The sequence below is a fragment of the Rhopilema esculentum genome, chromosome 11 (assembly GCF_057945365.1).
Source record: "Rhopilema esculentum isolate cy_ngs chromosome 11, ASM5794536v1, whole genome shotgun sequence".
Lineage (NCBI taxonomy): Eukaryota > Metazoa > Cnidaria > Scyphozoa > Rhizostomeae > Rhizostomatidae > Rhopilema > Rhopilema esculentum.
Window position 1 is genome coordinate 14,095,308 of NC_142825.1, and position 24,538 is coordinate 14,119,845.

Here is a 24,538-nt window from a genome sequence, read left to right on the forward strand (position 1 = left end):
TCATAATGAGGCCTTCAATTTTGCTCCATTGCAGGGTACTTATTGAAGCTTGTTGTTTTCGCGCGTATGTTTGCAGATTTTCCAACGTGTTCATGAAAAGATTGGAAAAGTGTGATTGGGAAATTCTAAATATTGAATTTTTCAATAGCAAATCCGGATAAAAGTGGGCAAGGATTCTAATATTTGTTTTAAGTAATTTTTGTGATTAATGTTATACTTTGTGATTAATTTGTTTTTTTTTATTAATGTGATTAATTTGTCATTAAAGTGTGATTATTCTTGAGACCGTACGTGATTTTAAGCAGTGATTTGCCCCTCGGTGCAGTTAATAGTGGTTCTGATCTTATCTTAAAATTTATGGATTTGACGATTTATTAATCAAATGAATACAAACTGAATGAAAAATATTTTAGCTGCAGACCACTGTATACTTTTGACACAAATCATTTCGACACACATCAATCAAGCAATCGACAGGAACAAATCATGTTCTGTTGACTAATTGCTTGATGTTACAGTAGTATAGTAAATTGTATTTTTTATAGAATATAGAATCTTACGATGTATTGCTTTGTTGATTTAGTCCCGTGGTTAAATCTTGAGTAATTAAACGCATTGCTTTTTTGTGGCCCGCTTTCTATGCTTTAATTTGACGAACGATAGCAATATTATCGTATAAAATACTCAGTGCTCAAATCTAACTCAGTATACAAAATACTCAATAAAAAACACAGTGCTGCTATCGCAGGTCATTACAATGTGATGTAATGTGTTCATTACGTAGTATGTAATGTGGCAAACCCATTCTCGGCCTGAAGTTATAGGCTCTATAATCCTGACTTTAAATAATTGAAAATACATGGGTTTATATTATCAATATGTAATTCATATGATAGAAGAACAAGAGAAAGATGTGAGAATATTAGTTCCAAATCATCAGAAAATAGAGATTATTACATTTTGTTTTGTTATTCATTTGAAATTCAAGAAAAGTAAATTATTGGATATTCTGTGTACTGCTTTAATGCCTTTTTTAAATGAGAAGATCCGTGTTGAAAACTTCAGTTATGCTTCAATTTTACTTTTTAGGATTATGGAGTTATCACGATAACTTCTTGATCTTCGATTCTCTATATCGATGTTGATTTTCTTGATTAATAGAATCAGTTAGCTGTACAACAATACACGCCGTACAAGAAACGAAAGGAACTCCATATGGTTACAATCGCTAGAAATAAAACTAATACGGTAGCCGAGTCTTTCACACAGCAAGAAAGCATTGATTCACGGATTCATTATCGCAAAAGGATGATGGCAACAAATACTGTGAACAGTTTGGCATGGAAATATAAAAGCATCAAAAGAATTTAGGGAAGGTGTTTTGAAAGTGGCATATGGCATAGTGCTATGTTTACAAGTGCTTTTTTAGACCATGCTAGCATAACTACAAGGCAGTTAGTGCTGTGAAATCAACCGCAATAAGGAGACAGAGAAACAGCTATGCAGAGTTTACTAGCAGTGATTATCATTGGCTTGATAGCCTCGGCGATAGGTAAGAGAGCATTATTAATTTGTGCGTTGGTACACAAAAGCAACAGCATATTTAATCAGTTGAATGTACTCATACTGTTGTGAAAGAATAACCGTTCATTTAAAGCTCTTTAGGTTGCCCACCCCCCCCCCCCCCCCGATATCCAAGGAATCGCTCTTAACTTTATTCATGATACTTTCCGATGCAATTTGCGTCTATAAGAAATCCCCTGTTGTGCCTCTAATCAATATCATGATATTTGAACCCACAATATCAATTTCTTAAAAACTAGCTGGCTATATTCAACATACAGAGATAGCAGCAACGTTTTACCATTTTCCCATTTAGACTGAAGCGCATTTTTAGTCTTCCTCTCAGTTGGTGTTACTTTTAGTCATTGTTTTGTTTATGAATTTACAGTAAAAATTTAAAGTAGATTCTTTAGGCCAAATACTGCGATCCTGTCAATAGTTTGTAATTTAATAATTGAGCAACATAAAAAATCTGAGAAGAACAATTTTTCTTTCTTGCCGTTAAGTACTGCTTGAAAAAACTTCAAACTTGAAGCAAAAATTGGAAGTAGATTAGAAGTATAAGCTAGTTCCTTTTCAATATATGTTGCAGCTTGCAGCTCGAATGTTTGTCCACGAAATAATGTTGTAAACAAAATTTAATAATTTTAGAAAAAATTGAAGTCATTTAAGGGTTAATTTCAAGGGTACGATTCAATGGACAGAGTAATATTTCTGATTAATATTATAAATTCTTAGACATCAAATAAATCTTACAACTAAAAATTCCAGTTATTTAGTAATAAAGACAGCCGGTCCAATCCTTGATTGGCTAGCACTAACTTGAGAGCATCGCCTTTAGAGGGGCTTCCTCTACCTTTTTAGCATCATATCTTAAACCAACGATGCACGAATTTCGTGGCCATGAAAAGAGATTCTGAGAACAATGAGGACATACTGCTTTTAAGTTCTTAGTAACGGTGATTTATATAAAGGGGAGATGTAATTGATGTTGGGTTGATCCATCCACGCTATCATCGAACTAAGATGTTTTTCTTCGCTGGTGGAATACACGCCTTAGTGACAAAAGTAACACTAAATGGTTTAAGCGGAGGCGCATAACATATGCTAAAAGAACCCGCACAAAGAATGCTTTCGTCATCTTCGAGCTTGAAAGCGCGTGTATTGTCAGAGCAGGCGGTGATGTTCTTCCGAAAGTGTTTCTGATCCATATCGATCTTTTGGCTTGCTTTTCCTTAGTGACGAGGACGTATCATGACGAATTTTGGCCTGCTTGCCGATTTCTCTTTTCAACTTATATGACTTGGAGCCAAAAAACGGCAATTTGTAAAAATTAAAAGTAAAGATAACTTAATGCATGGTTAAAGATATCTACAGAGATAAATAACAGGTGTGAAAATCTAACCTCATTCTCAGAGTTTGACTTAGGCCTACCGTTGACAGCAAATTTTGTCTGTCATCTCTAATGGCTAAAAAAACTCATTGGGATTCATTTGCAAAAAATGTTTTCAATTCGGCTATCTAATATTTCATAAATGAAATAAAAGGTTAACCCATACGGTAGCGCGATATCTAAATCTCTTAGCAGTGGCATTTTATTTTTGTAGCAAACTTATTTAACAAAGAAAGTTAATCGGAAAACGTTCAGTCCTTGTTTTTTGAGAATTCGATCCGTTTAAGAATGTGCCCCTACTTTTTGCTCACCCCCTGTCTGTCTTTCGGTGCTTTTACAGATACAAGTCATGCATCAATGCGCGTATAGATTGAAGATGAAAAAAGGCCCACGTTTTTAAAAATATCTCTTTTCCTACGTTGGACTTGAGTTGCCAAATGGAGTAATCTTTCAAAATATCCACTATTTCGCCACCGAAGAATAATTTGCAATTTTGCAGCGAAAAAGGAATTAATAATAAGAAATCTGCGAAATACATTCTTGAGAATGCTAAAAAAAATATTTGGCAATATAGAAAAAATCTTGATTGCATTTAGTGTACTAATTTAGCAGATTGAAGTCTACCAAAAAAGAAAATAAATATTCGATGTTGTGATCCAGTGTGAACAATGAAAATAGCGTTAAATCATCCAAAAACTAGTTTAAATTATGTATTTCAATTGATAAATTTAATTTTAATTTTTGAAATAAACAGAAACAATGAGCATTTTCCAAATTCAGAAATTTGCGAACAATAACGTTTTTCTATTACGGTGTTTGACAAACTTTTGCCTTTCCCGACGCTCCTGATCGATTTGTAATGATTGTTGACAAATTGGACCATGCTTTCAGTTTGGTTCACACCAAAGGATAGATGAAAATTTCTTCTAACTTCTAACTTTTTTTATTTCTTTAGTTTTATTTGTCCAAAACTCCACTTTTAGCTGCACTAGATGGCTCTCTGATGAGATTTGCTAAATACAAATTTCATTTTGGCAGGAACCAACCAATGCAGCACAAAATATTTAAAGGCGGGCTGCTTTCGCGATGAGCACGATGGTGACAGTCCGTTGCAAGACTTGATTCTAACACGAAGAGATTGGGCAGATGACCGATTTGATGGCACTCTTATTGATTGGAAAAACTATGATACTTCGTTACATTTGTAAGTACCTATCTATTAAGTAATGAAAAAGTATTTAATATGAGAAAGATCTTCAAATAACTCAACTAAAATTTTTATATCTTATTTTGTTTTAACTAATTTGACTGTTGAATTATGCAAACGTGTGGATTTGAGACATGGTAGAACAGAAGTTGTAATATTTCAGGGCAAAAGGCCTTTTTTGAATAAGTTATCCTGTATAAACATTTGCTATCATCTTTTTAATTTATAAATACCACCTGCAGCATCTAACTGGCTTTAATTTCCTGCTAAAAATTAGCCTTCAGAAATTTTTTAGTCTTTTTAAAAATATTTGAAAAATTAACATAATGCTTATGTTTGTTGTCTTTTACAAATGTAACTAGCAATGGCGAATTCATTCTAAGAATAGGCATCTAGCAGCTCTCAAGATAGAATTAATGGAAGCTTAGTGAGATTTGATTGATGCCATTACATTTGAAGGCTGCTATTTTCTTTTTCAATCTAAATGGCAGATACTTACTAGATTTTTAAGTAAGTGCAAAGTATAGGAAGCATGCCAATGAAAATAGCAATAAGAAAGGGGCTAAATAGAATCACAAAAAAGAAGGTCAAGTAAGGTTGAATAGAATCAAAGAAAAGGACGTGCAAAGAGGTTAAATAGAATTGAAAAAAAGACGTCTAAAGAGATTAGATAGGATAACAGAAAAGGAGATTTAGGTAGGTGGAATAGAATCAGAGGAAAAGGGATCAAGACCCCGTTTACACGAGACCTGGACGAGATCGGATCCAAAAGTATCCAGTTACTTTTGGATTCGATCCTTGAAATGGCAATGCGTTTTCAAGGGATTCGATCCAGAAACCATTTGCGTTTACAAGGGCACGGATCCAGATGAATTCAATTGGTTACTCGCATGCGCTTTTCGAATATTGGCGCGCATATGACGTTTTGAGAACTTCGTGCGTGATCAAAACAAAAATTAACCTGAACATGGAGGGAGGTAACGCTAAAAAGGGTTACCTTCCTCCTAATCATGGACTAAAGAAAAAACTGCGCTACTTTTAAAAGTAGTATTGGTCTACAAAACTGCAAAGCTTGCAGATGGGCAGGATTGGGAAAATATGAGGACAAAGTACGACAAAAATTTTTCAAAGTTTCGTAATAATTCTTCAGCACAGTAGTCTATCAACTTGATGTTCGGTTTTCTGGTGCCAAAAAGCCACGGATTACATATTCAAACTACCTTGAATTGAAAAATATTCTGTCTCACTTTCGACAAATAACGTATACGGATCCGATCTGGACCAGATCCACCCATTTACACGGGACCGGTCCAGATCGGATACATTCGGGATCACCCCCGAAAGCGAGAGGTGATCCCGTATGGAAAGAAAGAAAAGGAGGTCGAGAGAGATTGAATCGAATTAGAGAAAAGGAGGTCGAGGGAGATTGAATAGATTCATTGAAAAGGAGGTTTAAGGAGAAGTATTTTAGACTTTCTAATAAAACAGAATCTAAGACTCTGGTGAAATGATTCGACAGTTCACCCAATATTACAATCAACATGATTTTGGGTGAAGAGCTGGAACGTTTGAACAAGATGTTTGGTCATCGAATTTCGTCATTTTCTACGCTGGGTAAAATCATAGTCATAAGAAAAGAGACTACATATGCGGTGACTGAGTACGAGCTCTTTTCTTATGTCTATGGTGAAATTTAACTGAAGTAAAAAATGTTGGCTGTCGAAATTCGAAATTTCTATTGTTTTGAAATGTTGGGTGATATGTTGGATCATTCGACCAACTCATCTGTCATTGTTAGCTCTGCGTTAGCGTCGTTGTTAGCTCTGCGTTAGCGTCGTTGTTAGCTCTGCGTTAGCGTCGTTGTTAGCTCAGTCACCGCATTGTTGTTGATTTCTCGGGTTGATGGCTGGTTCCGTTCATTTCAACATTCGCGATTGATTACAATCAATTACCATTAGATTATGGACAAAATTTAACAGAATATAACGTCAGCAACACAATGCACACAATGGAGCTACAAGGAATTGCAAGAGAAGGAATTTAGGCAACGTGATGCGATGCTCATCCTGAATGACCGCGATGACAGTGAAAATATCTGGCAACGCCTTCCTTGGAGAGAAAGTTTGTAAAGAAGACGGTGGTTGCCTTTCGTTTTCCAGATCAAAATGTCGCGAATCTTTCTGTGTAGACTTCAGCGCGATCTTCTACGTGTAACGTTTTAGGATTTGTATTCTTCAGAAATTATTATCATTATGTTAAGCTAATTTCTTTGATTATGTTGCGTGTTAATGTCACGTGTTTGTTTGTCGCGCTGTTGTGTTAGTAACCTTCTTTCCGGGAAATGTGCGTCACTGTCATGTGATGTTTCACATTGTTCCTTTGTTTGTGTTTTGATATATGTAAGCCAAGTTGGAATAATTATTTAGTCTTACTGTTTTGACGATAAAGATAACACCAAAGAAGGAGTATCTCTCGTGTGCTATCTATTCGGGGCTCAGGCCATTGGGCCTAGCCTAGCCCATTGCTCTACTAACGAGCTTGGTTATTAACTGGTTCTTCACCCTCCTAACAAGAACCCATAATCGTTACAGACGCAGTCCTTTTTTCGATCTACGCGAGACAATGTTGGGTCAAAAGTGGTATCGTTTGACCATTAACCTTGGATCATTTTCTAACATAACAGAAAATGTTGAGCGAAATGCTGGGTGAAATGTTAAATCTTCTGAACAGGGCTTAATAACCAATTCCAAAAATAGCATTTTACAATCGATTTTCTTTTTCACTAAAGGCTCTATTGCAAATGCGCTGAGCTTGCCAAAAGAATGGGATATACGTATTTTGGGCTGCAGTTTTATGGTGAATGCTGGTCTGGCAATTCAAATTCATCGTCAAAGTTGGAATCCATTTTCAAGTTCAGATCTGATGAATGCATTGAAGGAAGCTTTGCAAAATGTGACACAGAGTCCAAAAGAGAATGCATTGGAAAAAGTCATGCAAATTTCATTTATAAGCTAAAGTTAGAAAAGGGTATGTTTCAACTTTTTACGTTTACTTTATATATCTATTGAGTAACTAATTGGCATTCTACTAAACCTGGAAAATGCCATAGTTTCTTCGCATTTTTTTGGAAAATTCTATGCTTAGGTAGTTTCCAGCTAAAAGCAAAGGCAGCAAAGTAAAGCTTACAAAGGTAATAAGATTCTTTCTAGCGTTTTTAATTGGATATTAGTTAGTCAGATGTAGAGTTGACAAGATTTTTATTCCATTCTCATCTACCGATCAAGTATGGCATTCTAACCATTGACTTTTAAGCAGTTGCTAGATCCTGCTTAAAAGGGTCTACAAAAGAGGTAGTTCCAAACAATTCTTTCCTCCCACTATCTATCAATGTATTTTGTATTTTAAATTTTGCATTTTTGTTTTTTTCTACCTACCGGTTGAAAATAGCAAATAGGACACTGTTGTCTCCAGCGACCACTACTGCTCGGTGACAGGGTTTCCCCTAAACCCCAATGTGAGTTTCTCTCTAGACATTCTACAGTGGGCATTTTCACTGAGGCAGCTCAAAGGAAATGAAAGAAGAAACAGCAAGCTTTGTAATTGCATTCTCCGACCTGATAACTGCCTTTGACCTCGTCAGGTCAGAAGAGACGGTCCTTTCAAGACCCTGTTCATAACTGTTTGCTTACAGAGGCTCCTTAGGTTCATCAAATCATTCTTTGTTTTACATGGCCTCGTACCCGAGAATAGCCCTCAGCCCCCTCAGTGTACATTGTCAGTAGGAATATTCCTGCGGTATTTTCATAAACATGACGGCACACAAGGTAAAGCCAATTGCGAGGGAATGGCCGAGAGATATCTCTCTATCTATTTGTGAGTCTTGAAAGAATACTCATTGTCATCATAAATGGTGGCGACGGTATCTTAGATAGTAAGCGGCCTGAGATTTCCTTCCGTAATGCCTAAGCAGCAAGAAATATGCTTCGAAATGGCTTTGAAAAAAGCAAACTTTTGAGCATCTAAAGTTTTTCATTTTACACTCTTCAGAGTATAAAACGTCAGAAAGAATAAACCCCCCCCCCCCCCCGAAGATCGAAATAGGCCAATCAGAAACGCGAGCACATAACTGTAGAGGTTGCCCTATCAGTGCCGCTTGCCTATTGAGATAGTTACCAATGGAGTCATAAGGTGAAAACGAACTCCTTTTGTCTGCACAATAGCGGTTTTATCATGCTTATGTTGATAGATCCCAATCATGCCAAATGGGACGACGATCGGGCTTTACTAATAATCCGGAACATGTCGCCATTATAGTTTTTTGAACAATCTAAGATATCAAACTTTTTCGGTCATACGAGGATGGCTATTTTAGCTGAACTGTTCTGCTATAGGGTGTAAGTATGTAGCAGCGGTTTCAACCAGAAAGAGGATATAATTAAATACACGTTAATGTTAACTAAATTACAAGTATCATTCTATCAACAAAGGGGATATAAATTTCTATAATAAATACCCTAAATTTTCAACAAATCGTTTGCACAATATACAGTTGCAATCAAACTGTTTGTTTTTAACGTCTCCTTTGAAGCTATTCAAAGTCTGGGACTCTTCTAAGGATAAGGGCATTGTATGCCATATCTTCAATCCAAGAAAACGTGCATCTTCAAGACCTTACCCTGTCGTGTTTGGTTTTGGTGCCAAAATATTGCTGTTTCTGCGAAGGGTGCATGAAGAATCCTTCTTCACAAAGATTTTGTTCATGAGACTTGGATTGAGATTCCTTTGAGTTTTAAAAGTTTTAGTAGCAAGTAACTGCAAATTTTTGTGGTGAATGGACACTGTGTCTGCTTTCGTCAATAGTTCTTCGAAATTTGAACAGCTATCCTCGTATGAGATTCTCAAAGCTCTCTCGTGAATTTTGTGTATTTTCTTATTAACTGACCTATCATGAAACATCCAAACAAGTGGACAGTAGCTAAATTGAGAAACAACGAAGGAATTCATCATAACCCTCAGTTTCTCAACATCCATATACTTTGAAATGCGTGCAAGTGCACGCAGCTTCTGTCAAACCTTTTTACAAAGTGCGTTTATGTGGTTCTTGAAATCTAGGTTCCTATCCAACATTTTTTTTCAGCAGATTCTGGTATTGTAGTGGCACAAATCTGCACTGATACGTCAGTGTTTTTCTCCCCAAGAATCAAAGATAGCATTTGTCAGGATTCAGTTTCATACAGTTATCAAGAAACCACTTAGAAAGCTTCTGAGCATCTGTGTTAAGGCTAGATACAATATGTTCTAGTTCATGACCGCACACGTAGATGGTCGTGTCATCAGCATAACTACAAATTTTAGTCTCTTCCACCAAAAAGAAAAGATCGTATATAAATACATTAAATAAAAGGGGCCCCAAAACAGAGCCTTGTGGTAACGCGTTAATTTATTCTTGCCCAGGAACTGACCCATTGATCTTCACTCGCTGCTTCCTATTAGAAAGATAGTCATAAACAAGTTTTAGAGCAGATCTACTGAAACCGTAAGCTTCGAGCTTTGCAGTGATTAGTTCGTGATTCAGACAATCAAGCGTTTTCGAAAGGTCCATTAGATTTTCACCTGCGAACCCTTTCTTATCTAGAAAAGATCTGTATTTTCAATCAATCCAAGCAGTGCATAATGGATATCATAGCTTTTACGATACGCACAAAGATAAGGACACAAAATATTTTCAATGTAATGAGCAATTTGACCTGAAAACGTTTTTTCGTAAATTATAGATATAGCCGTTGACGTTAAGACTGTTATAGGCATGTAATTCTTTTTGCAAAGGCATCATCATTCCTAAAAAGGAATGTAATGTATCCTTTCTTTAATTCTATTGGAAACTTGCTTGTATCTATATTCTCATTTATGAAGAGTTGTACCGATGAAGCAAACAAGTCATAATGTTCAGTTAGCATTTTCACAGTTATGCTGCCAAATAGAGAAGCTTTAGTCGGATCCAAGTTCTTAAGCTGACTCAATATATCCTCCAAAAAAACTTGCTGAAAAGAAAATTTTTCACTGATCGTTACCATTTGCATTATCAGTTTTATACTTGGGTGGCGTTTGTACATATTTACGGCAATATCTATAGGGTCACTAATTCGTTTGCTATTACCAAATTCTCCTTTTCCTCTGAAATTTATAGGCTAGCAGTGATATTGACAAAGTAATCGTTTAGGAATTCAGCAACTTTTTTATCATGAGAAACCATTTCATCACCCTCTAGTAAGGTAATGCGTCCAGGGGTTTGAATTTTATCTGAAAACGAGAGGTTTTACCGTTTTCCAAAACTTTCTACTATCTGAAGTATCTTTCCAGTCGAGATTTCCGTAGAAATCAACCTTCCCTTTTTGCAATATCTTGACACATTTACAGGGGCGGACCTGCTAATTTTTTTTGCCCGGGAAAATTTTTATCAAACCGACCCACAATAATGGCAAACAGAAAAATCCTCGGAAAATACAAGTAAATGTTAGTCTGTAAGGAAAACAAGTTTTTATATTCAGTAATTTTGTTCATGGATGAATGCTGGTTAACAGAATAAGGTTAACAGAACATGTTAAATATGTCATTTGCTGACTAAACAGTAAATAAACAAAAATTCTAACTCATTGGTTTGACTTTGTTTCTAAATACAGGAACTTTTATGTTGATAATGTGACCGTTCTGGATGTCATCTAACAGGTGTTTTTCTAAGAACATTAACATGAAGGACTCCAGGTTTGGCTGCGAAAAATTACTACGTAATCTGTTCTTTATATATTTAAAATGGAAAAGCTTCTATCACACTCCACTTGTGGCAAATAATTTTCTCGTAGCTTTGTATCGTTGCTAAACCACCCAAAGATAAAAGTCCGCAATGAAATAGTATCTTCCCACATAGCAAATCATGGGCCTAATGGAATGTCTCAGTTATTCAAGTAAATCTTGATATGTAATTTTCCGGTCAAAGCATAATGGGGTTGATATTTTTCCGATCATTGGTTGAGCAGCAGGCAATATGGGAACATCAGTAGCTTAGGCAGGGCTGGCACAACGTTACAGGAAGGTGGTAGGGAAGGGGGGGGGCAAAGTTTTTAGATTGCTTTGGGGTTTAGTAGAGTTCATCACCATGGTTAGGTATTTTGGCCGAATTCAAGAAAAAGTTTGGAAATATTACATTACAGGGATGGGCAGAAAATGCATCTAAAATATTTACAACATTAAGTTTGACCAAAGGAGAATCCTAGGCAATGCCTGTCAGCTTTTTCTTACAATAATTTCCATGGTTCAAAGTGGCTTGATTTTGACATAACAGTGGAAAAGCAGTTGGATTTGGTTTTACAATTAACTTTCAAGCATCACAATAGGAATAACGTTTAACAACGAGGAATAAGTTGGAAAAGGTGCCATCGATGTGAGAATCACAGCAGCTGACTCTAGGATAATCTGGACTGAAAAAAACAAAGCTTGGCAAAGTAGAAAGAAATGGAAAAAGGCTTGAATTCCAAAAAAACAAGCAACGTCTCAAAAATGTTCTGCGAAGATTTCCTTCTCGAATGAGCATGTAGAAAAGGCTACAGCTTTAGCTTTCCTTCCTTGCACCCTTATTTGTGGCTAAAGATGACTGTTTTTGACCGGTGAAATGTGTTCGAGTAAAGCCAATTGCCTCAAACTTTTTTTCACAATTACCGACAAACCAAAATCATAATCTCAATCTTTTATCACCAAAATCTTTTATCGACAAGCGCAACATTTCCGGCACACGTCTTTAAACAAATTTCTAAAAGCAACAAACAAAAAACACTGTCTTGTCTATAGAAGACATTAACTAAATGTTCTCAGTAGGAATTCTTCAAAAGTAGAGAGTCATTCCATTCTTTGTTTAGATGTCAAAATCTACATTTCTACACATCAAAATCCACGTCTACATTTGTTATGAGTATAAAGCTTGTAATGCACCTTAGTCTTCCAGCTGCATCTCGTCTCCTGTTTTGTTCAGTTTACAATGGCAGACATGTAATGGAGCAAACATTTTGTCTCAGCTGTCTGATCGAAGCACAAACAAGGAGGGGGACTGAGCCCTCCGCTGTTTTGATGTGTATTCTCAAATCTAACTGGTTAGCATCAAACTAATCTACCTTTCCAGAAATTGAGTCAAAAATCTGTCATGTCTGTGCAAACATTGAAACTGAGGGCCCGAAGAGAAGTTTTTTTCCGATTTTGGAACTTCCATTAGGTATCGTACTATTAAGTATAAGGAACAGTAAGCTCTGGGCCAAGAAATACTCGTGCTTACGTAGGGCATCCACCTATCTCGAGAGAGTCTAGGTCTCATGGCAAGAAAAGAGGACCCCTAGCAAACAATACAAGTTGCCATTTCATAGTAGAATGAAGAAAAGTTGCAATAATTTTGGTATCGCCCGGTAGCCCGACCGGCCAGTCCGCCCCTGGCGATAGATACTCAGCTAAGATTTATTTCTGTGATTTATTTCCTTTTTATCTTACTAAAATTTTATTTTGTGATAAGACACTCCATACTAGCAGAAAATTTAAACTGCAGTTCTTTAGAAGGAAACTCTTCTCGTACCTAAACTAATATTCCTCCCCCATTTTGGGTTCGATCATATCTCAAAGGGTGATTAAATCCTCCTTCATTAAAACTGACCGGGAGGGAATGTAGCATCGATATATGTTTCACTAACAACGAGGATGTCTACATTTTCGGCTACCAGGAATTTCAAGGAGTCAAACTTGTTTCGGAGTCAAACTTAACATTCAGTTGTGCAATAATCAAACTCTGTTCTCCCGTAGCTTCCCGAGTACACTTGGATTATCTTAAATGTTTTCATATACATTTCTAATTGTTGGTTGATCTGATTCAGATATATTTTCCAAGATGCCTATACCACACTCATTACTAACCTCATTACACTTTTAAGTTTTATTATCTAGAGTCCCAATATCAAGCAAGCGTCGCGAAGCTTCCAGGAGACTTACTGCTAACACACTGTCTCCCAATTCATTTAAATGTAGACGGCTGCGCTTCAGGTGCTCATTTGCCTTCATGTTTTCATGCTCAACAAACAAGTTCTCCTTCTTGCAAATGTCTTGCAATATAAAGTTTGTTCTGGCTTGCTTTCCTTCGTAGTTGTCTCCTCGAGTAATCAATCCTGAAACGATAGGCTGTATGCCTTGTGTTTCAACCGATTTTATCAAAGAAATGATTTCTGTCCATATTTCTACATCAGATTTGTTTGTTTTCAGTTCATTTGTTCCACAGTGGATAATAAGGCAGACAGGTTTCTTCTTAATCGATGGTTTGCAAATTGCAATAAGTTCTCATTTTGTGAACGTTGGCAACAGGAAAGCTATTTACAAAGATTTGTTTCCCTTTACCACAACTGCATCTCAGACTTCATATTCTTGACCATAGAATCTCCACAAATTATCGTTTTTCTTGTTTTCCTTTGGGGTGAGGATCGGTCTTCTTGATCTTTCTTGGTATGCTCTTCATGTTGTTACTGTTGTTGCTCTTCTTCCTATCATTTTTATTGACTTTCAGTGTTGCCACATGTAGGGATTTCTACCTACTTTGGGGATTTTCAGAAGTTTATAGGTCAGGGCATTTTTTAAGAATTTTCCACTGGTGGGGCATTTGAGAAAGGGCATATAGATAAAGGCAGAATTTACAGATAAACAGGCTTTCAAAAATATTCTAGGGGAATCGCCTATAGAAGCAGCAGTTCCAGGAAAAAATGAATTGAGATTTGAAACTTGTTTAATGAAGATTTCATCCACCATTATCTCAAATAAAGTAAAAAGTAAAAAAGTCACCGAACCATAAGGGCACTTAAGTGGTGGGGCAAACATGTTCCACTGGTGGGGCAATGAAAGGGGCTGGTGGGGAATTTCCCTACCACTTTATATGTTGAAAAATGCCCTGTTATAGGTTGTAAGGAAAACCTTCGGGATAAATCAAGAAAAGTAATTGTAGGGATTACATTTGTTTGCGGCATTTGATTGCTTGTTTTTCATAGCTTTGAACATCAATTTTCACTGACTTTTCATGCAAATGTAAGAAGTAGTTATGAAAAGATATTCTGCAAAAAAACGCGAAACCATATTTTACGTCAGAGTAATATCTTACAAAAGAATTACTTTTCGTAGTTGAAGAATTTTTTTGGTCCTCGATCTTTATGGCTTTTTAAAACAGACTTTCGCTGAAAGTTGTTCTTAGAAGCAAGGGTGGACGTGGGTAAAAACGTGATATTTTGAAAAATGTAGGGATTTGTGGGGAGAATCCACGCTGACATGCGTAGGTGGAGGTAGGCAGAAATTGCCTGCGCAGTAGGGAGAAGCCAATGAGGTGAATAGAAAATGTATTCTATTCACCTCATTGTGAGAAACGATAAGTCGAGCGTGGCAACACTGTTGACTTTATTTGTGTCTTCCGTTGTGCGTTTAGTTGCAGCCATATCGTCTTGTTTCGGAGATTGTGATTCCTCATAGGATCAATCTCTGGTCTGTGGTCTCTCTTCTTGCACTTTCTTTTATTTTTCTTGTCATTCGTGTGTTTTGCTCTTTTCCTTTGCTCTGTTATTTCTACACTTGTTTGCGTATGGATGTACTCATAAGTTATAATAGGCTTTTGTGCATCTGCGTTGTTGCTTCTGTTTTTATTTTAAAGGGTTTCACACCTGCTTGATTTTTCAGGCTTGTCTAAACCTTGCTCCCTTTGCAACTTTGATTTAATAGTAAAATTCTCTTCGGCTAAAATCCGATTTAAATACCTCCTCTTTTGAATAATTCCTTGACTAGAAACCATCGTTGCAGCAAGTTCCACAAAACTTTTATAAATATCGGAGACCTCGCCCATTTGTGAATACGATAACGAGTGTCGGGAAATGTCGGGATCGAATGACTCCTCTGTTTGTGTCTGTGTCGATTTTATTTCAATAATTCCTAATTTGGCTCTTTTACGAGTGACATCTCTAAATGATTTTGATAACTCCCATTTTCCTTTCACATCTACATTAGCAATGTCATCTTGAAAGTTCAAAATTCCTTCATCTTCCAGATTTTGGAAGGCGTTTGTAGTGTCATGCGCATCTAGGCCCAGCAGCGTGTTGGCCTCGCGAACGATCACTCATTTGTCAATTTTTTTTGCTTGACAAGCTTTATGTTATCGATTCTATCTAGTGCAAGTTTCATGCGAATCTTTTTAGAGCCATGCTAGAAACTTACTTAAGCCAAAAAATGGCGGAAACAGTATACTGCAAGAAAGACACATTAAGACTACACCAAGCTTTTTAAAAACTATGCTCAGGATTCGTACCCATTTTCTCACTGCCTGTTGCTGATTGAGATAACAAACAGCAACATAAAGTTCTAAAGGGTTTATTAACTTTTAGATAAAAGTAAGAGCAAGAAGTAGGGAAACAAACATTTTTGCAATATACATATTTAGAGGCGAACAGGAAAGGCTTCTTTTTGTCATCCACGCAGACTGCACGAGGATTGAACACCTGTCCATCAAGTAGACTATTTTTTATTTTTTCTAAATTAAAAATCGTTATCAACCTGCATTTGAAGATTTAATATTGTCAGTGCTGTGTTTTTTGCGACATAGGGCGTGTTATAAATAATTGAGTTAAGGCATTTTGCGTTGATATTGCAAAATCATCTGCAGGTTATCTTGATTTGATGAATTTCCTCTTGTTTTGCTTCTGTTGCGGAAAACATTCACATCATCTGCCTACATTGTTCATACAAATTTGCTCAATTCTTCTCAAGAAAGTTTCAAAGATTATTCGAAAACACGAGACTCAAAAAAAGATAGTTTTGAACCACTCAAACTATTTAATGTCTGGTATGCTTTAAGACACTTTTAAAATTAATATCGACATTTATTAAAATAGTTTTGATTATGCGGAATTTTTGATCACTCGGATTCAAAAATTCTTGCGAAAGTAGTCCGGATGACTGAACAAGCACTGTAAAAGCACTTTGAAAGCACTGTGAAATTTTGTTGAATAAAAGCGAAAGTGCACATTTCAGTCGTTTAAAACGGATGATACGAATAATTTTGCTCTTTCTGACCGCGAAAACTATTGCAAATGTTAAAGAAGCAGTCTTTGTGCATCCAGTGATGTTAGCAAATAAATAATAGCTTTTTCTATCATTGTGAAAGTATAACATTATTTCTAGTTTTCTTACATTAAACTTTTTTGAAGAGTAAATAGCTTAAAGACTAAAGAAAATAAAAGAAACCATACAAAGGTTTCCAAGAAAATTGACAAAAATCATACAATGGTTCTTTTGCTTCCTTGTAATCTATAAAAGATCTGTTAATATTTAGCTGATAACTGCTTCTTCCTACCAAGGTCTTGTCGTGAGGTGAGACATTATGTATTTCTTGCCAACGTGATGCAAGTCCCCAGTAGGGCAATGATACAAAAGCGAGGAAGCAAAAATTATGAAATTAAAAAATATTCCAATTCTATGTTTGCAAGTATATTTTTAGCTAATTTCACAATGGCTGAGCTTTTTCACACACAAATTATTTCCTGTCTTCTAAGCTAAAGATTTGAAGTTATGCATTTTACAAATTTACCATTTATTATGAGTGTTATTGCGCATTCGGACAAGTTTCCTTTGATTTTTTCAAATTTCAACCTCAGCCAAAAAGATTATCAACGGTGGATATACCGAATGGTCGGAATGGTCACATTGTTGCAGATCATGTGGCGGCGGATCAAAAGTACGAGTACGTTCATGTACAAACCCAGCTCCATCTCTGGATGGCAACGACTGCTCACAGCTTGGACCTGCTATAGAAATAGGAACGTGCAACAACCATGGATGTGCCGAAGGTGAGAAAATTGAAATTCAATGATGATTTGATGAAATTTAATCAGAGTTAATTTCACGAGAGGCTTTTGCATTGGCTGTTACTCCTGAGTTGATTATTGACTGTTATTCATATTTTTAGTCTCATGTGCCACGCCTTCTCGTGGTTCTCTTGCATTTGCGTTACTCGTTTATTGGTATTGCGAAGTGGTCTTGGCCTCCGGGGGTTTTGTTTAGTAATGCTAGGGCAAGATTTATGGCTCATGGCTGTTTTCATTCCCTAGGTTATTCTTGGGGGTATTTAAGGTTTGTCATAGTGTTGGTTTCTCTTTGCTTGGTGAAAGGCGACGAATAAAGTGTGCTGTTTATTTTCCCCCCTCCCTCCCTCTTTTCATCTCTTGATGCCTTCAATAAAATTTCTCGTACCTTTAGGCATTCTTTTTTGTTTTTAGCATTTACTTGGATGCTTTCAGGTAGGACTGGTGCATCGGCTGTTAGTGGGGAAAAGAGTCTTTTCTTGTCCATTCCCTCTCCTTTATCAATTAAATTTTGGGGTTATTATGGTAAAATTCCAAAGTAACCGTTTCCTGTTTAAATCAGTGGTAGGTTTAGCGATTTGCGCCGATGCACCAACGGCCCAACTCGCTCTCGATAATGTGGGAACGTAGCCTCATGACTGATTTTCTGATGTCTAGGGCATGATTTCTGAAAGGAGCTTTTTGCCCTTCATTTTGTTGGTATTTTATTCACGAGTTAGAAAATTAATACAAATAAAACAGGACGTCAAGGCATCAATTTTTAGAAGTAAAATGACATTTTTTATGCAAAAGTGTTTCTAAATTTGGTACAAAACTTGGTTTCTAAAATTTACTTTTCTACTACATGCCATCATTACAGGGAACAAAAAGAAGGCCTGTTAATACCTGCTTTGAAAAAACATAAAAAAGCTTCATAGCGGCAGTTCATTAACAGTTCTTTGCAGCAGTTACTTAAATGATTTGTTAGAATATTTAGTTGTGAATTCTGGGATCTTTCGAAATTAATTTCATTTCTGAAAGAACTTCTTTGTTTCATTTTGTAAATTGGGCTTTCAAAAAACACATTTTAATTTTTTTACAATATATAGAAATTTACATAATATTGCATAAAAATCTAGATATGCTTTTGCTGCATATAACAGGATATTCTAAGCTGCTACTTTGAGTTTTTTAATGACTGCCCAGTAAAGAGCAATTTTCATAATCTGGATAGAAAGTCCCCTACAGATAATTTTTGCAAGACGCCCATCAAAACGAACACTCATTGAAATTTTGTCAATTGCCTAATCTAAAGTTTATTGTCAAAGAATATTTTTCAGCAATCTTAGCCATCTAATCGACAAAATAGAGTATTGATAGTTAAAGTTAATAGTTATAACTATTACATAAATCTTCTGGAATTAAATCAAAAATTTTGATTTTCAAAAAACTTCATAACTAAACAGAAAAATAGGTTTGTACGAGATAGTAAATTCACACGATATAATTTACATATAGATTTATGTACCAGGCTGTGCTTGTAAAATTTCTGTCTGACTTAATATCTTAAATGATGTACTTCAGATTTCACTTGATTTTCTTGCCTGTTGGAACTTAGTTGCTTGACCGTACCATATCTTTCTCCCGTTTTACATCGTTTACGTCAATCGTCCATATGCTTGACTGCCAGTGATATCCTACAAATGTTTTCTGTTTTTTACCATCCATTTTTAGGTCTGGCTATTGTTCTGATATAACAGAAAGTATCAGTGTAGGCTTGATATTGATTTCTTTGTTCTATACCAGTTGAGCCTTCCTTGCCTGACTCAACCGGTCAAAAATTCGAGAGTGCTCTCGTTCTTACATAGTGTTTTCTAATGTCATATAATTTTTGAAAAATTATCAAACATGCTAATTTATATCGTAGAATATCATATGCACCATTGAGGTTTCTGTTAAATAAGTCAAATTTTTTCTCGGCCAAAGAAAAGCATAATTCGATTTTTTCTGTGGAGATTTTACATTCTTTTTTATACTTTTTTGCAGTTTTAAACTGAGAAATTTTAAGATCCAATACAAACAGAAAAATGTCTAAAATCCACGCTTTTTATGAATGAATAAGCAAGGAATTGCTGTTTTGGAAAACTTTTGCTGTTGATATTGAATTAAAAGTCTAGCATATGTATGAAAATTGATTGTATGAAAACTAGAGAATATCAAAAACAGAAAACTACATTTTTCTGGTCAAATCTCAGATCTAACATTTGGGCGATGATACTTTGTTTAGTTTATTTGTTGATTTGTAATATTTTTTATTAATTGTTTAAGGCTGAGCTTTGAGGGAATCACGATAGCTATGAAACCTGCCAGAAAATTTTTGTCCAAAAGATTAAGCAAGATAAGATATTTGTTTTAGCGAATTATATTTCTAGCGAATTATTACAAAATTATATCGCATAAATTTGCCATTATCCTGCAACAAAATTGTGAACAGTTTTATTTGGAATTTCGATTTGCTAGTTTATTGCAAATTACTGCTTCACTGGTCTGTTGCAAAGTGCTCTGTGCCATGTAGGCAGAGCTAAAGGCGCTTTGGTGCATAGAAGAAGCCATTTATAAGCTGCAGCTCAAGAGTTTAACGCTTAAAAGAATGTTTAGTTTCAATTAAGAGAAATGTTTTTCTTGTCAGCATGCAGACAGGCAATGGATCTGGGCATTATCATTGATGCATCACGGCATGTAAAAAGGCGCAATTTCATGAAAATAAAGAGATTGGTATCAAAACTGAGTGACGATCTGGAGATATCAACTGAAGGATCACATATGGGAATTATTCATTATGCTAAATTTCCATACATTGATTTTACACCAAGAGATGTCCTATATCATGACCGAAAACAGTGCAGATCCAAGATAGCTTCAATCATCTTTACAAATGGTAATTATTGTCAAACAATATTTAAATCATTATATTTTAAGCCAAAATGGTTGCATGAATATACATCAAGCTCGAATAGCAACGATTTTTTGTCATTTGCCCCATTTTTTTAAAATAAGAAATAGCTATTTGCATCTATAGTAAACAATCTTCAGTATATTGACTAACTGGATATAAAAATTTGTGAAACGCCTACTATAGTACATTTGAAACAACAGAGGGACAGGCTATCACAGGCACTTACGCCTTCAACTTTTTATGTCATTTTACTTCAAATTGCTTGTTCCTGATAATTGTTTGGAAAATTTTCCGGATCTCAAATATGGAAGAAAATTCTGTGATTTTTTACAGGTGGAAACCGTCTTGACAGAGCTTTACGTGCGGCTGAAAGTGATTTTTTCTGTGACTTGTGTATTCGAAGAGGAGTACCACAGGCTCTATTGGTAATAACAACAGGGAAAACTGGACCCAAATCAGAGGATTTAGCACTAGCTTCAGCTAAAATGAAGGTAGATTTTATCACAATATTTGAATTAGAGAATTTGTATAATAGAATTCTTAAAATCTAAGTGTATTCTCTATATATGTGCCTCATTTACACTTGTATTTGTTCCTTTAAAGGAAGCTGGAGCCTGAAAAGATTTGTTAAATGCTTGCTAGTCAGAAAATGCTCACGAATTTAGAAAGATGAATATATGAACTTGGAAATAATATAAAAGACTGAATAAATACTTTAATTTTTCTTTTTAAAGATAATATTAAGTTAAAACTGGTCTATTCATGTCTATTACAGAGTTGTATTTGTGCCAAAAGATTTCATGATAATTTAGTATTAAGGTCATAAATTGTCCTATCACCAAAGATCACGTGGGCATGGTTGATTGTAATGATTAGGCAATTTTATTTAGTGTGTGTGGAGGAAGAACCGCAGAATAGGCTGTCCACCGGATTCTGTGAATCTTGCAATGAGTGTTGTTATGAAAGATATACAGGAACAAAGCAATACGACGACGAGAATCCACGAGATAAAATTTTCAAAAGAAATTAAATTTAAAGAATATACTAATATTTCGCCCCGGCATACAGGGCTTCATCAGAGTAAAATGAGATCGCAATTCTATTTAGCATTGAATTTCTAGCTCAGATCATTCTTTGGAATATGAATGGACCATTTCTCATAATGAATATTTTCGAGGACTTTCTGCATGTACTTTTTGTTGGATTGTTTGATTGTATTAGCTTTAGAAACGATTCAAGATATCAGTACTTTGAGGTATTTCTCGTTATTTTAGGCAAAAGGCGTCACAATCATAGCTGTTGGAGTTGGAAAAAAATTGCGATCTGATCAGTTGAAAAAAATCGCCTCAGAACCTGCCAAAAAGCATGTGTTTAAGATTGGTACTTTTGATGGATTGAAACTGAAGTTGAATGAGATTTTACAATCGGCTTGCAATGGAAGAGCGGCCTGAGCAATACAATGACTTTTAACTCTTATGTGGGTGATCTAGATTAATGATCAAATGAGATTAACAACAAGTATTAGACTAACAAGCAGTAACTCTTATTCTTTTCTTTCAACTTTAATGCATCTTGTTGGCATTTTGAGTCGTTTTTGAGTCAAATATCGTGCCTCTCTGTAGAATCTAATTTCACAGATTCTGTCGATATGGCGCGAGATTTTGAAGGATTTTAGCTTTAGATTTGGAAGGATTTGCGGTCATACAGGGTTTTAATTGAAAAGAGTAATTAGGAAGTAAACAGGTCACAAGTTGCGGTCACAAGAAAGTAAACAGGTCTAAATTATGATAATTATGATTATGAATATTATCATTTTCACTATAATTTTTATGAGGGGGATGTCTATTCGTGCTCGTTCATGACCCTGGTATGTCTCTCACTGGACAAGCTGACCAAAGAAGTCCTAGATGAAATTCTGAGACATATTTGTCAATCTTTTTTGTGCAAAACAATGAGTTTTCAGAAGAGCTAAATGACCGAAAAAGATTCCGGCAGTTTCTTGATGACATAATGGAAACAGTTCTTTTAAGAACTAGAATAGTTTCTTGGCTAGAGGGAAGTGTAAATGCTGGTGTTTCCGAGAAGGGCTGTTGCGCGGAGGAAAAAGTGGGTAGGAAGGGTTATAAGGGAGGAAAAAAGAGGGAAGTTTAAAAAGACAGGTTTATTTAGATGTAAATTTAACCAGAACGAAAAAAGGTGTTGTGGGAATATTTTGTTAGGAGTGGTGGTCGAAGAGTGGATGGGTTACTTCAAGAAAGGTAAATTTATGTGGGAAGAGAGGGATTAGAGTGTGAGAAGCATCACCAACCTTCTTTCGAAGCCAATAGTGTGTTGGCGGATGTTGAAAGGGTGGTCAGCAGTGGCGATGCCAAGAAGGCAAGTTCTACATATTTCTTCTAGAAACGGATCAAAAAGGGCTAGGTATTTCCTAATAAATATTTCCTAAGAAAAATTAACCTGCTACAATTCACTGAAACGAGAAAAAAGAGGCGTGGTCACACTGGCAACGCCCACTACCCTTCCACTCTGCAATAGCTGGCGCCACAACTGGTGGTCAGAGAGGAAACTTGAGAAAGGTCTAGTGACTGTTGCATCAGTCTGGTTGAAGGTGATACCCAAGAGAACGGGAAGGTAGTTTGTGAAGAGCTGGGCAGGGAGAGGGTTTAGAAAGCTGTAAGGTAGAGTTACGGGTGGAAAGAAGCGATTAAATTAGGGCGTTGACTGAAGAAGATATTAAGGCTCTCCATTGTTAAGGCAGGTGTTTTACAGTGATGGGATCATAAAAGTATCTAGTCTGAAAGCAAAGGATTGGAGTATGATGGGAAGGGAGCCTCATACAAGAGAAAGGTGACATTGACCCATGTAAATCGTTATCTTTATGCCGGATCTTTATGTTGTGTGTGGAACAATGTATGCAAGAACGACAAAGCCCAGCTGTACAACGAATTAAGTAGCAAAAATCGCAAGGCTAAACACATTTTACGAATGCTGATGAGGCAAGAGAATTGAGTAAGAATTTGTTTGAGGTTTGCCTGTTCCGATGTAGAGATTTGACCAAACTACTAGGAAAATTCCGTTATTATCAAATTAAAATTAAAGTTGCGAATTATATACAGATTTAAGTTGAAAACATGCATTGTAGAGGTTTGTGACAGCAACTAAAGAAGTTCAGACAAAAATTTTGTAATCAGGAGAATTTGTAGTCCACCTCCACCCCCCCCCTCCCCCCTAACAAGGCTTACCTTGCGACAGCTCTCCATATCAGCTGCCATTAAAAACCTGTATGATAAAAAACATGTCTGTGAATGTAGGTAGACAAAATCTCTTTAGAAGCTAATATTCTTCACAAAGTTGTCTGGGTTCGCAGCTCTCTTATTTTCGTCGTCTTATAAAATATTCCTCACACTCATAAGGGCAGGGGCGCGGTGGCAGTTAACATTTGGGGGGGGGGCAAAGCTGAAAATTATCCGATAGAACTATGATTTTTCCGACAAATTTTTTCTCAATACATTCCTTGAAGATTACCCTTGCTGCATATACTGCAACACTTGAAACTACAATATCACGAATGGATCTGGAAATCGTTAACGAATGGATCGTTCGTTATACACCTTGAAGTTCAACAATAGCCTTTATTCTAACAAAACTTACCAAATATAAATCGCTATAAACAAAACTGCAACTAGTTATAAATTTACACCCTACAAGTCTTCTCGCTATACTAGACAATAAACTGTCAAGTTAGTGTTTATAGCTGTTCATAGCAAAAAGTTTTTTTGGCAAATTTTAAATCGCATCATAATTACTTTGCATTTATTTATGCTAAACCTTAAATAGATATAACGCGTCCAAAAGAATAGTTTTCTTTTAACTGAAATTTATATAAACTGTTACGCAAGCAGCATCTTTCTCAAAAGAGGTGTGGCAGCATACAAATCGATGATGTCACCATAGTCTATCGACTGTAAAATATCACTTTCGACGTTGATTGTTATCAGAGAGGAAAGGCGGTCTTGTTCCATTGTTGACCGTAGCCGATTTTTTACAATCCTCAGCTTTGAAAAAGCTCTTTCATAATTTGTTGAACCTATTGGCAAAGTGACGAGAATCTTGTAAAGAAGGACCAGCTGTGGAAAGGCACTTTGCAGGTTGTACTTATCATCAACTGAAGAACTGAATGGAAGTTTTCTCTTTTTAAATCAAGACTTTCCTGCAGCCGGCTGAGGGCTGCTCTTCTCTCTAACTTTCCAAAATTTACGGTAATTATTGACGAAAGAGCTGTACTCATCTCTTAATTTTTTGTCATCCAGGCCGTAATTCTTCGCAACCTTTTTGAATTACACTGCACACAATTGCCTTTCAATTGTTTTGTGAAAATATTCAGGGTTGAGCAAGGCAAAATCTGTCAAAATCGCCTTATGAGACGTGACTCTTGTATTCATTGAGCTGATAGCTGTATCTACTATCACGATGATATACGAATTCCCTATTTCCCTCTAATTCATCTATGCAATTTTCCCCTGGCATCT

General features: G+C 36.0%; 1 protein-coding gene across 2 annotated transcripts; it reads left to right on the forward strand.

Annotated features, from left to right (window-relative positions):
* Positions 1 to 51: 51 nt before the first annotated feature.
* LOC135693762 (matrilin-3) lies at positions 52 to 24,538 on the forward strand. Of its 2 annotated transcripts, XM_089111228.1 has the most exons (8): positions 52 to 163; positions 1,162 to 1,552; positions 3,995 to 4,160; positions 6,952 to 7,190; positions 16,868 to 17,059; positions 19,743 to 19,991; positions 20,343 to 20,500; positions 21,284 to 24,538. In XM_089111228.1, the coding sequence occupies exons 2-8, from the start codon at positions 1,501 to 1,503 to the stop codon at positions 21,458 to 21,460; spliced, it is 1,233 nt and encodes a 410-aa protein (XP_088967354.1). In that variant the 5' UTR covers positions 52 to 163; positions 1,162 to 1,500; the 3' UTR covers positions 21,461 to 24,538. The 2 variants fall into 2 exon arrangements, with proteins under 2 accessions (XP_088967354.1, XP_088967353.1); XM_089111227.1 differs by lacking the exon at positions 52 to 163 and having other exon boundaries at positions 805 to 1,552.